Genomic DNA, 13,866 nt, shown 5'->3' on the forward strand with positions numbered 1-13,866 from the left:
ATCTACCTGCTTTTCTGTCTGTGTTTTCTAGGTTTTAAGTTTTCTGTAAGTTATCTGTGGTTTGCCTACGTTTTGCTTGGCACCGCACAGGTGGTATTAGAGACGCTGTTTATAAATACAGCCGTGACCTGGCCAAGGAGCTCACCGCCAGCCATGGGGCATTCCAGGTGGGGCCGGTGGAAGGGAGGGGAGGGCCCTCCTTCAACGGCGGAGCCTGGGCCGCGGTGTCTACCCCCCTGACCCCTCCAGCCCGGACACACGCACACACGCACGCACGCTCCTGCCAGCCCCGACCCTGACAGAACGCATACAACCCAGATGTAGCTACAGTCTGTTTCAAGTTCAACTAGCACGACCCACTTTGAGCCAGGACGCCTCTGCGCAGTTTCCTGTTTTCGGTCGGCTTTACTTCCGACCAGGCCGGCACCCAGGGGCACTGGCTCTCACCGCATCCTTAGGGACAGGGCGGCCCTCCCTGGGACCAGAAAACCATGCCCCTCCCAATTCCTCGTCCTAACCTGTCTCTCCAACACCGAGCCACGTTGACCCGCCGAGCACAGGCCTGGAGTAAAGAATAGCTCCCCTGGGCACATCTTTCGCCTCTGTGAGCAATTCCAGTTTTTGTGTCTGAAAACAGCAGTGATATTCTCAAGACACAGGAGGGTCACATGACATAACCCGAGTGGCCGCACCCCGCCCAGTGCACACGGTGGCCCTGAACCCCTTCTCTGACCCCCTGCTGCGGCATGCCCAATGCACTCCTTCCCCATCTGTCCCTGGGAGCCAACTGAATGAAATGTCCCGTGGGCTGGTCCACGTCGGCCCTGCTGACCCTCCTGATCTCCAGCGTGCAATCATGTCCCACGGGCCTGCTTCCTTTTGGGGGTGCAGAGTAATGGGGAAACCCCAAAGAGCTGGTGCAGCCCTCTCTGCGCCTCTCACCATGCTCTGCACGGTGCTGGGAAGCACAGGGCGTGACGAGAACAGGACCCTTCCGGGAGGAGGCCCACCGGCCCGGGCTGCGCAGCCCTCGGCCTCTCCAGGGAGGGAACCAAGCTCTTGGTTGAGAAGCTCCGGCTGAGCCCCCACCGAAGTGCCTCCACGGTGTATAAAAGCCAAACCACCACCATCCCAAGAAAGAGGGCTGGCGGCCGTGGCAGTGAGCACCGGCAGAGGCAAGCAGGCCCGCAAGGCCCCGCGTCTGGCGACCAGAAACCACTGGGAGCCGGCGGAGGGCGCCCACGCTGAAAGCAGGCACTGAGGGACTTCCCATCCGGACAACCCACAGGGGTGGGGTGCTGACGCCCGCGGGAGGCCACACTGCCACTGGCTGGCTTGGGACCCACCCAGGGGTCTTGTGCGGGTATGACACAGAACGGCGGCGGCATGGCTGCACGGGAGAGCCCCATCCTGGAGCCCCGAGATGGAGAGAACAGCTCAAAGCCCTTGGGGCCAGGCCAGGCACCACTCACCGCAGCATGCGAGGGCAAGAGCGAGACAGAGGGCCCTGGTGGGTGGTGCCAGGAGGCCCGAGGGTGAGATCTGAGGCAAGACATTTCTCCCAAAGGGACCTCAGTAAGATCACACGGGAGTAGACTCTCAGCCACCCCGCCACAGAAAGGCTCTCTGCAGGGACCGGAAACCAAGTGCTGGTCTTGGGTCGGAGGCCACCCTTGATCTTGGCCCCGCCTACGTTTCAGCTCTGCCCACCCCTCCTCCAACCCGCTGAGCCTCACAACCTCAGCGTCGGGAAGCTCCTGCAGCACCCTGACCATCCCCAAGGCGTCTAAAAGGCACCCCAAACTCTGCCCAGGAGAGAATCCCGACCTCTGCAACACCCACCCCCAATAATTAAAACAATAAATCCCCAAGTCTCCTGCCGTGACTTCAATGGACTGCACACCTGGACCATGCTCCCCTCACTCAGCTTCTGCATTTTAAGCAGACCCCGCTGTGCTCACCCCTACTCCTGCCCCGACTGGGTCAGCAGCCTCCCCACTGCACTCGCTTGCACCTCCTCGGTTCACTCTGCAGGGATCCTTTAGGAAGGCTGAGCTGGATAAAGCCCTCCTGGGGGCTCCCAGGCACTCACAGAGAAAGAGAAGTCCCACCTCAGCCCCCGGGATCCATAGCGCCCCGTTTCCTCTCCCCCACCTCCTGGCTGGTCTTAGGGCCCTCGCGGTGCTTCCCAACTGCACCTCTCCCCGTGTGCACGGTCCCTCCAGGTCTGCAGTCAAGTGTGGCCACCTAAGGGCGGGCTGCTGGCTGCCCCTGGACCACAGCCACCTGCCTCCACCTGTCAGGGTGTTCTCCTCAGACATACATGTCTCTGCGCGTGCACTCCTCTGTCTCCCTTCCAGGGAAAATGATCCATTTCGGCAGGGACTCTGCCATGTGCACTGAGCCAAGGCTAGGATACCACGGCACCCTCCCAACAGGCCCTCTATAAAAACTTGCACAAGACAAATGAATGAAGTGAAACACACCCACACTGGTCAGCCCTGGGCTTCCTCTGCCTTGGAAGCCTCTCCCCTTTCCCACTGTCCAACACCCCTTGGGGCATCCTCCTCCCTCCTTCCCAGGATCAAATGACATCTCCTTCATCAGCCTCCTCCCATCCCTCTGCCAGCAGACAGCTCTGCCCGGGAGCCCCTGGCCCCTTCTCCTTGGGGAGAGAGTGTCCCTTGGGCCGGGTGTGTCCTTTCCATTTTTACCCAAATTACACTTCTTCAAGTCGGGAGGGCCTCTGAAGGTCATGTGTCCAGCCTGTTGTACCGAAATCAACTCCCGACCGCGCCCCCCGGAGCACAGCCCAGACGGAAGGTCGAGAGCCCCTTCCTCGTCTTTACAACGGGAACCCCCTACCCTGCAGGGCTGCCTCTCTGTTTGGGGCCCCCGCTAAAGAAAAGCGTCCGTCCTTGGTTTAAACCGAAACCGAGTGCAGGGCGCCCACACCCCTCGGGATCCATCCGTGACCGATCTCATCCCGAAGGTGCCCTTCAGGTCCCCGGGGGCCGGTCTGCGCGATGCAGCGGCGACCAGGCGACACCGCCCGGCCCGAGGCTCGCCCGCCCGGGGCGCATCCGCGCAGGGGACCGCGGGCGCCGGATCTCCGGCCCTCCCCGCGGCACCGCGCCGACTCGCCCTTTGTCACCGGGTCCCCGGAGCGCACACCCCCCCCCCCGGTGCCGGGCCGCGTCCGTGCCCCCTCCCCGGCTTCCCGGCCGAGCCCGCGGGCCGCGGCGACACTCACCTGCGCCGGGGGCTCCGGCTCCGGGCCCCGGACTCCGCCACCAGCGCAGCAGCGCCCGCGCGGGGTCCAGACTCACGGCGCAGCGCTGCCGCTTCACCCACAGCACCGAGCGCAGCGGCTCCGCCGCCCCCATCGCGCCCGTCGCCCGCCGGCGCCGCCTGCTCTGCCGGGCGCAGCACCAGCACGGGGCGGGGGCACGGGGCGCCGGCGCGGACGCCGAGGGGCGCGGGACCGTTAGCGGCCCCCGGAGCCCGGGCGGCGGCGGCGGCGGCGCGGGGCGCAGGGGCGGGCGGGGCGGGCGGGGCGCGCGGGGCGAGCGGCGCTGCGTCACCCCGTACGCAGGGCGGCCGCGGGGGACGCGGAGGGGGCCGGCGCGGGGTGGGGTTGAGGAGGGGGCCGGGGCGCAAGCGGGGGGGGGGCGGGAGCGGCAGGGTGGGGGACCGAGGAGGGGCCGGCTGGGGGGAGACAAGGGGGTGGGCGTGGGACCGAGGAGGGCGCTGGGGGGCGCGGGGAGGGGGCGGGAGTCGGGCCGCGCGGACCCGGGGCGCTGTCCCGGGATCGTCCCGAGGGCGCAGGCCCAGGAGGAGGTGGCCTCCCCTCGCCGCTGGTCTTAGGGTCCGGGTCACAGTTGCCGGGCCTGGAGTAATGCCTCCTTGGTGGGTCGTAATGACAGGCGGGGTCGGGGTGGCCGGTGGCGCAGAAATGCTGCCTGGGCGGTGTCCGGGGTGGCAGGCGGGCCCGGCCCTCCGGCTGGGCGAGGGGCACCTATGCCAATCCGGATGCGGCGCCGATGGGCGGCTTGATGTCCTCTCCGGAGCTGGGCTGGCCCTGCCTTCCTCTCAGAAGGAAGCTCGAAGGCCTGGACAGGCAGCCATAGGAGATGCGAGCCCTATTGCCCACCCCCACCCCCAAACTACCATAGGTTCCTCTGCTTACAGGCCCGGGGGGGGGGGGGCAGGTGCCGCCCTCCGCACATTGCTGAGGGGAGCAGTTTTAGGCACTGGGGACTCAGCAGGGGAGGGATGGGGCAAGCATTTGAAGCAGGCGGTCTGGGTTAAGGGGCCCCCTGTGCCCTGCACACCCAGGCTGAAGATAGATTGCCCTGAAGAGGCATGTCGGGTTCACAGGGCTACCAGCGTCCAGCCATCCTTTACTGCGCATTGGACTATGTGTCCTGCCTGGGTTGGGGACTTCAGAGAGCAGCTAAGGGTCCCAGAGCCCCTGCAGCCCCTGCCCCAGGCACTCATGGCCAGCCTGAGAGGAGTGGGGGGCCTGCGGGCTGGCGGGCAGGGAAGGCTTGCTGGAGGAGGTCTTCCTCCCAGGGGCCTGGGATCAAGCAGGGGTGGGGGGGGCACAGGCAGCTGAACCCTCCCCTCCTGAGCTGGCCCAAGGAGAAGGAGGTGCTATTCTGACCCCTGTGCCCCAGATTCTTTTCCTCATCAGAGGCCCAGTTAAACCATATAGGGGGCCTTCCCTGACCTCCCAGCTAAATGGACCATGGCAGCCCACCCCAGCAGGGCTCCAGCCCTGCGCTCAGAGCATGTCTGCCCCTCCCCACCCAGCTCCAGGAGGACATGGATGTGTCTATCCTGTAGCTCTCACGCTGAAAATAGTCCCAGTGCATAGGAAGCACTCCAGTATTTGGTCCATGACCACATCTGTCCCCAGTTTATCAATGAAGAAGCGGCAGCTCAGGGAAGCTGAGTAACTTGTCTAAAGGCACAGGGCTCAGAAGTGACAGAGGTCTGACTGCAGGGGCCCAAGTGAGCCATCTGCCTCCCCCTCAGCTCTCCCTGCCCAGCCCTGCTTCTCCGTGGCTCCTCCCGCAGGAGCCTCCCCTGCAGATGGCAGAAGGGCGGGCCCCATGCCTGTGCTTGGCACTGGGTAGCCACAAGTACAGGCCTTACCCTGCCAGCTCCCTGTGGTGCCCTCCTCACCAGGAGCCCAGCCCCTGTTCAGGCGTGGTGCAGGGAGAGGGAGGAGAGGGCAGAAGGCTGGGTGTGAGTCCGAACCCCGCCCTCAGGCAAGCCGTCCCTGATCTCCAGCCCAGTGGGTGGACCAAGGAAGGCCTGCCCTGCCTCCCTCCCACGGCTGGCGTTCTGAGGCTCAGGAAATGTGGGTATGAAACTTCCTTGGAAGTCTTGCGTCAGCACCTGCCAGGGGCTTATGTCAGCACTGCAGCACGGAGAAGGAGGATGGCAGGAAAGTGTGGGTGGGCGGGCAGGGCCTCAGAAATGCCAGCCTCCCTGCCGGGGCACCTCCTGTGGCTTCCCTGGGCTTGGCTCCTTCTGCCCCTCCCAGGTTATTCATCTAGAGGTCCTTTAATGCCGCACAGCAGCTCATAAAGGCGATAGCCGGAGTGGGAACCCAGAGAGGACTCAGACCCCACCTCTGTGGGGGAGACCGTAGCATCAACCCCAAAGCGCTGATGAGGCCCCGAGGAGGGAGCTCAGGTGTGGTGGCTGCACCTGGAGGCAGAGCCTCCAAAGAAGTGATTAAGGTAGAATGAGGACAGATAGGCGGGCCGTAACCCGATCGGACCGGTGTGCTTACGAGAGGAAATTTGGACACACAGAGAGACCAGGAGAGGGTCAAGCATATGAAGAGGCAGTGAGAGGGGAGCGGTCTCCAAGCCAAGGTGGGAGACCCCAGCGGAAACCAGCGTGCCAGCACTTTGACCTTGTGCTTCTCGCCTCCAAACTAGAACTGTGAGAAGATAAGCCTCTCTTGTTTAAGCCACGTGCACCGTGCTGGCGTTCCCCCTCAGTGGAGTGACACAGTGGCCTTCCACACTGGGGGGGCCTGTGGCTCCAGGCCTGGCCGAGGAGGGGCCTGGCCAATGCAGGGCCCCTCACATACACTTAGGGGAAGAAGGAAATGAAACGCAGGCCGCGTTGTCAGACCGTGTGCTTCCTGCAGCTGGCTGGATGGGGAGAGGGTTGGGGCGGGGGGGGGTCAAACCCTATCCGAGCACACTGCCAGGCCCCTGCTGTGTGCCAAGCGCTGGTGGGGGCTTCAGGGGCTAGCTGTGAAGGCAACAAGCGGGACAGCCAACATGAGCCTCCAAAAGGCCAGGGCGACCCAGCCCTCTGTATTCAGGCTGAGCTCGCAGCTCCCGTGATGGCTGCCCGGCCGCCTCACGCACCTCTGTCCTGGCAGCCATGCCTTTCCAATGCTGGGCCTTGGCCAAATGCCCTTCCCATAAGGTCTGCCTGGGAAACCTCCACTCAGCTTCTCCTGCACCCCACATCCTTCTGTTAGTGCCACTGAGACCCCAGGCGGCTCACCCCGTGAGGCTTGCATCAGGCTGCCCCTTGTACGGCCCCAGTCCCCCCTGGGGTGCTGCAGTGTTGGGGCCCCAGCCTGTGCCTGGCCCGGCGTGTGCACAGCTAACCCCAGCCCTCCGCGGGGGCTACACATGCCCCGGATGCCAGCTAGGCCAGAGCGCACGGACTCAGCCAGCAGCCCGGAGCTCGGGTCGGTCAGACTCTGCCCTGCCACCTGCCCCTTCCCCATGGCCGGTCTGCAGGCTTGGGCTGCAGCCCGAATCCGGCCAGCTTGTCTAGGCCAGGCATCCTGCCGAGCAGGGGCCCACACCCACTCCCCTGTGCCGAGATCCTATCTAGGCCCACAGCATTGCCACCCAGCGCCCACGAGGATTCCGCCCACTGGGTCATCCGTGCCTGAGACCTGCTGACCCCTCCTGGCCACCAGCAGGGACCTGGCAGTGGCCGCACCTCCTAGCACCATCTCCTCTGTGGCCTCCGACCCACTTTGCCTGTGTCCCAGGAGCCCCCGGACTTATTTACTGGGATGGCCGTCTGCTTATCTCTCCAGGCTTCCTTCCCATGAAGTCAGCCAAAGACCTGACGCCAGCACAGTGCTGGGTGGGGTGGGGAGACACCTGCCCCCGTGCACGCTGCTGCCAGGAATGCCGCCCTCTGCCCTCCACCGTGAAGGAGGAGCCTTCCCACCGCAGCCTGTCAAGGCTGATTGCCCTGAAGACGTGTCCTGGACCCAAAGAGGCCCAAACATTTGGAAAATAAGCTGATAATTTACAAAACATTCATCCTTGCATTGCACGCGTGATCCAGACAGTAGCTGCTGGGAGTGGGAGTTATTTACCCCATTTTACGGATGGAAAGACTGAGACCCACCAAACTAACCCGACCTGTTCAAGTTATAAGTAGAGGGTGTGGGAGAGTCTGAAATGTGAGAACAGAAGACCCACAGAAGCTGCAGCCCACACCCTCAGCAGACACTGCATCCTGGGCACTCTGGTGGGGCCAGTCTATTCCATCCTCCAGGGCATGCGGGACTGTCCTGCCTGCCTGCTCTAGCAGGAAGTGAGTGCTGCCCCCACCCAGACGCCACTCCCAGAGGCCAGAGGCCAGACCTAGCCCCTGGGAAAGCCAGAGTCTGGGCCGGAATAGAGGGTGACCCCCAGTGGGCAGTGGCCACAGGGTGGATCTGAGCTGGAAGGGCTGATGAAGGGGGTCCAGCCAAAAATAATACCAATGGTGGCCGGGGATTAGGGCTGCTTGCACAGCTAGGAGCTGTGGGGAGTGCCATACCAAGGGGAAAGGCCCCAAATGCCAGGCTTGGGCTTGGTCTGGATCCCGTGGGCTCCCCAGGCCTGCCAGGGTGACGGCCCCGATGGGCGGGGTACCTATCACTTTGCTAGCGCTAGCTCATTTAATCCTCAAGATGATCCTGCTCTGCAAGTGAGGGAACGGTCCCCGTGAGCTTCGGAACCAGGGTCAGGGGCTTCCAGGGGCCAGCTGGGGACCTGGGAAGGAAACAGGGCTGGGGGGGGCCCTGAAGGCAACCCTTGCACCACCTGGCCATACTGTTCTGCTGGGGAGCAGACCAGCTTGCTGTCTCTGGGGGGTACTGTTGGTTCAGCAGCAGAACCTCCTGGGGGAAAGTCTGGCTCCTGTTGGGTGAAGTCTGGGGCAGTTCAACGTGGGAGATCCTTTGTCCTCACCCCTGCAGCTGGAGGGAGTCTGGAGTCAGCTAAGGTTGTGGGGGGAGAGTGTGGGATCTGGTGGAGAGTAGTGGGGTGGAGTGGAGGGGGCAGGACAATGGGGGAGGGGGGAGCTGAGGCATTGGCAGGACATCTTCTTTCCTCAGGTGAGCCCGCGTCCCCAGGGGGCTGTGGTCAAGTGTCCACTTCTGGCTGATGCAATGTGGCCTCAGTTCCTTTTAGGGGGCAGGGGCTGCCACACTGTCCATCCTTGCAGACTTGGAGAGAGGTGCCCAGGGAGGCCCCCGTCTGGGTGACTTCTCTGACCCAGCATGGAGCCCTGGTCAGGTGGAGTGGGGCTGATGGTGGGGGAAACCTGACCCTGTGCTCAGGACTTCGGGGACACAGCGGAAGCTGAACGCTATGCACTCAGCATGCTTGTCTTTTTATATGTGAGGTCTACAGAAGATTTGGGAGGGAAGAGCAAAGGAGCCAGGGATCCGAGTGGCGGGTGGGGGAGGGACACTGGTTGGGGGAGGGACACTGGTTACAGGGAGGCAGGTGGGTCTGGGGAGCGGAGGGGGCGGGCGGGGTGGGGCTGCCCTGGGAACCTGGTGCATCACAGTAGAAGGATAAACAGGGCTCAAACAAACCCACGAAAATATAACACCTTCTGGAGGAAAGAGGATCTCAAAGATGAGGAGCAAACAAACACAATCTGTGTTCAATCCAGAAGTTTTGCAGCACACACAGAGAATATAGAACTGAGTCCCCAAAACAAAAACAAAACAAACAAACAAAAAAAAGTAAGAAAGAGAGAAAAGGGGAAAAAAAGAAGAAAAATCAGTGGAAACATCGTGAATCGCAAGCTGATCTTGGAGAATTGTTGAAGTCCGTCATTGTGGAAACAAGGCAAACTCCCCTAAAAAGTTTGCCAGGCAGTGAGGACACGGTCCGTGGGAGCACGGGCCCCGAGGCCGGCCCCTGGTACGGTCCGCATAAACAATACCATGGAAAACCAGGGGGGAGGAAGCGATGAACTTGGGAATGTCTGGACCCCAGAACCGCGCTGACAGTGTCAGCTCAGGACGCCTCCTTACGGACAGGGAAACTCAGGCCAGAGAGGGGCAGCAGCCTCTGAGGAAGTGCAGGAATGGCTCATGCTGGCTGAGCCCTACTGTGTGCCCGGGACGCAACCCCACAAGCGGAGCCCCACAAGGAAAGGAGGAACGTCCTGCTGGGCTCTGCGGGCGCCTGGCCTGACTCAGGGGGTTGGGAAGGCCTCCTGGGAGAAGGGCATGGAGCTGAGGTCCAGAAGGAGCACAGGGGACACTGGAATGCTGACAGGGCAGGGACTGCCCAGAGGCAGTAATCACAGTAATAACAGGAGGGTGCGTTTCACGACTGCACAGCCCAGCCAGGAAACCCAACTAACGAGCCCTGCAGTGGCAACGGTGTGCCTCCCTTTCACTGATAACCTTACTCTGTGTCAGGACGGACCTGTTGACCACATCTGTTGGAGATAAAGCTAGTTGTCCCCATTTTACAGATGAGGGTCTTGAGGCCCAGGGGGGCAATCTCCTACCAGAGCAGGGCTTTGAGCCGTGCTTTGTCTGAGCCCAAACATGCACACTGGCTGTTTCTACAAGCGAGTATAGAAGGTGACCCCCAGTGGGCAGTGGCCATAGGGTGGATCTGAGCTGGAAGGGCCGATGAAGGGGGCATGCATCAGGGGTGGGGCCAAGGGCGGACGGCCCCGGCAATGTGCTGCTACCTTGGCATATTGATTAGTTTAAAGAAAAGTTACTTGAGAGCCAGCCTGTGCAAGAACACTCAGACCCTCTTCCGTGCCCTGAAAGCAGGAAATTAATCTCCCATGTGAAAGGAACCATCCCAGTACCAGGAGGTAAAGCAACATCCTTATCAACAGAGATAAGAAATCCAGGGCTGAGAAGGCTGTCCTCACAACCTTTGTTACTTTTTACTGATTTACCACCCCAGCCCAAATTCTGTTTGGAATTCCTTACCAATCGAAGCTCCCAAAGTTATATTTTCTTTGTCCTGTCAATTCCTCCCAGATCTATGTCTCTGTCTGAAAAGCGTAAAACCCCCCTGCCTCGGTCATTTTCTTCTGTCTCAGTTTCCTTATTTGGCCTCCGTGCGCACATAATAAGACTTTGGGGTTGTAGCTTTTTTTTTTTTTTTTCCTGTTAATCTGTTTCCTGTAAATTTAATTCTCAGTCCAGCTGGAAGACCCTGAAGGCAGAGGAAGAATTTTTCCCTCCTTACATCAGAAACCAAAGTGACAGTAAGATCTTTTTTGTTACGGAAACATCCAAGAAATCCTCAAACAACCGAACAAAAAGATAAACAAGAACCCCTTTAAACTGTTTCTCAGGTGCCCTAACATCGCAGGGCCCTGGGGCTTTGTTCACCTGGAGGTGAGCGGAAGCTGTCCCATGTGGGGTGGTTGCTTGCCAGGCGGCCTCTCCCAGGTGAGGGGACAAAGGACTTTGGCAGACAATCCAGGGTTAGGGAAATTTACAAGGCTTGTATCTTATCTCCAAAACTCCCTACAGGAAATTGCTGTGGTCTAGGAGCTGAGATTAAAAATTGCATCTAGACCTGTGAGGAGCATAATTACACAGCCCAGGAAGAACAGCATGTTCCAACAAAATTCCTGGAACTAGTTAATCTCCCAGCTTCCACTGAGCAGCCAATGGGATCCTTTTTAGATGGAAATCAGATGACATCCAAATCCTTCCCCTCTGCCCTCAGGGCCTCCTTGCCTGCCTCCCTCCTCTCTGCTCCTGGTTCATCACTCCCCAGTCAAATCCTCTCCTTGATATTTCTTGAACAGCCCCATGATCCCACCCCAGGGCCTTTGCACGTGCCAGTTCTTTTGCTCTGAACATCCTCCTCCACCCTCACCCCTTGGCTAGTTGCGTGGTCCAGATCTCCCTTCACTCCTGTCTCTGCTTAAATGTCAAATGAGAGCCTCTGGAGGAGGCGATGCCTTTGGGGAACAACTCTATAAAATGGGTAGGGGGCCTGGGAAGGGCCAACTACCGAGCTGGCCAATCCTCCCTGTGACTGGCACTCCACCTGCAGGATTCAAGGAGCCCTGTGGATTGGGCCTCAGGACTGGTCAGCCCAGTTTTATCCACAGGCTTCCTTCCCTACTCCTAGGGGTTAACTGCACTTCTTTGCGAGAGTTAGGCCTTTTTTCTTGCAGATGTCACATGCCTGGTGTCAGAGAAGGGGGCTGCTGGAGAGAAGGGTGGTTGATGAGGCTGTGGAGAGGCACGGGATATGGTAGCAGGTACCGGCTGGGAGGGTTGGGAGGCCAGGGGCCTCCTCGTTTTCATCTTTGTGTCCTTGGTGCCAGTATGAAGCCTGGCAAAGGGCAGGAATGCCATAAATTTTTGCTAATGAATGAAAATGCAAGCACAGGAAAGGGAGTGGGGCAATTTTAATTTGAGACAAAGATGAGCTTAAATCTGGGGCTATATATAGAAACACTGGGACAGACATTAGGGAGTGGTGGGGACTGAGGCAACCAGACAGCAGATTATTGGGGCTTCCCAGAGAGGCGAGAACGCCACGTGTATGTGTGTGTGCGTGCGTGCGTGTGTGTGTGTGTGCATGTGTGTGTGTGTGTATAGAGAGAGAGAGAGAGAGAGAGGAACCTTGTGATTTTTAAACATTGGCAACTAATTCCAATCCAAACTATAAAAACTAGGCAGGAAAACAAAGCCCAGATGCAGGCCAGAGGCGTTCAGAGACCAGCCCAACTGATACCTGGCTTAAAACTGCAGGAGTTAGGCTAGAATTAAAAGGTTATTATTCGGGGTGCCTGGCTGGCTCAGTTGGTAGAGCATGGGACTCTTGATCTCGAGGTTGTAAGTCCTAGCCCCAAATCGGGTGAAGAGATTGCTTAAAAATATAATCTTAAACAATAAAAAAAGGTTATTATTCATTGGTAGGGACTGATGAATACATAACAGTGGTGTGTATGCATCTATGCCCCAACAGCGAAGAAACAAAATCACAAAGGAAAGGGTTCTGGAAGTGCAGGAGAAAATGGTGGGCATGAACGTACCGTGTGCAGGTGGATCCAGCCAAGGGCAGGAGCCAGAAACGGCCCCTCAGTGACAGGCACAGAGACCCAGGCTCAGTCCCCCGTGCAGAGCTCACCATGGAAGCAGGAGTGGGCAGTCCCCCGTGGGAGCCACAGCCCCGGGGGTGGGGGGAGGGTCTGGGTTAAGCCAAGTGACAGGTGACAGGGGCCCAGAAAAAGCTGCAGGTCAGCGGTGGCCGGGCTACGCGTCCAACCTACTGCAGCCTGGCTTTGCTGTTCTCAGTAGGGCCTCACTGAGCGATAACTCGCATACCACACGCTTCCCTCCTTTAAAGCACACAGTTCACTGGTTATCGGTGGGCTCACCATGATCACTTTCAGGGCATTTTCATCACCTGTGAAGAAACCGCGTGCCCTTAGAGATCACGAGCCTTCCCCTCCTGCCCCAGCCCGGGTGCACGGGTGCTCCATCCTTCACATGAGAGATGTGATCTGCTGTTGTAGGGCTGGACCACGCTGGATTCATTCCATCAACAGCTGCTGGACATTGGGGGCGTTTGCACTCTTTAGCTGCTATGAATAATGCTGCTGTGAACATCCATGCACGAGTTTTTGTGTGGACACGTTGTCAGTCCCCTCGGGAGCATACCTGGGAGCGAGGTTACTGGGTTACAGGGCTGACTCTCTGCCTGACTATTTGAGGAGCCTCTACACGGGTCTCAGCTGCTGCACCGCTTGGACACCCCCTAGCAGGGCTGGGTGGTTCCCATTTCCACACGTTCCGGCCCGCACTTGTCCTCACCTGTCTTTCTGATTGTAGCCACCCTGGTGGGCATGACGGGACTCCTTGGTGAGGCTCAGCCTGGCTTTCTCAGTAATAAGGCTGACAGTCCGATCCGCTTTGGATTTCTGTGTCTCGTCTCTCACTTGGTTCTGAACGTGGGAGGAGTGGTTTTTTTTTTTAAAGATTTTATTTATTTATTCATGAGAGACAGACAGAGAGAGGCAGAGGGAGAAGCAGGCTCCCAAGGAGCAGGGAGCCCGATGCGGGACTTGATCCCAGAACCCTGGGATCATGACCCGAGCCGAAGGCAGACGCCCAACCATCGGAGCCACCCAGGCGCCCTGAACGTGGGAGGAGGGTTACTTGTTAGCCCCTCAAATCCCAGCCACTGCCTCTGTATCTCCTGGGGTTGGAACTAACCCCACCCTCCCAGGGGCCCACTGTCCCACTATAGGCTTCTGTTTCAGCACCTGGAAACCTGTGTCCATTCATTTCCTTTCCTTCTCATGACCGAATTCCTCAAGAGCAGACACCCCAACAAATGGCATATTCACTGGGGCCCAGTGGATAAATCTCTGGGCTTTCAAGTGCTGTGATTGATTAGTGATGTGATTGATTAGTGATGTCTGCCACTGGCAGGGGAGTGAGCACACAGGAAGAGGCTGTTTTGGGTCAGCTCCCCAGAAAGCTCTAGGTCCAGAGTCTGACGGTGGGCTCTGCAGAAAGGCTTTCATGAGGCCACAACCACAATGGCAAAACAGACCTGAAACAGCCATTCCATG

At 59.4% G+C, this 13,866-nt stretch overlaps 1 protein-coding gene across 1 annotated transcript in view; it reads right to left on the reverse strand.

The window, feature by feature from the left end:
• The window catches only part of CERK (ceramide kinase), a 40,459-nt gene extending 36,969 nt beyond the window's left edge, over positions 1-3,490 (reverse strand). Inside the window, exon 1 of the mRNA XM_036072836.2 lies at positions 3,254-3,490. Coding sequence (XP_035928729.2) covers positions 3,254-3,386 — 133 coding nt within the window. The 5' untranslated portion in view covers positions 3,387-3,490. The remainder of the gene's footprint in view (positions 1-3,253) is intronic.
• Positions 3,491-13,866: the final 10,376 nt, after the last annotated feature.

The sequence above is a fragment of the Halichoerus grypus genome, chromosome 6 (genome assembly GCF_964656455.1).
Source record: "Halichoerus grypus chromosome 6, mHalGry1.hap1.1, whole genome shotgun sequence".
In the NCBI taxonomy this organism is placed as follows: Eukaryota; Metazoa; Chordata; class Mammalia; order Carnivora; family Phocidae; genus Halichoerus; species Halichoerus grypus.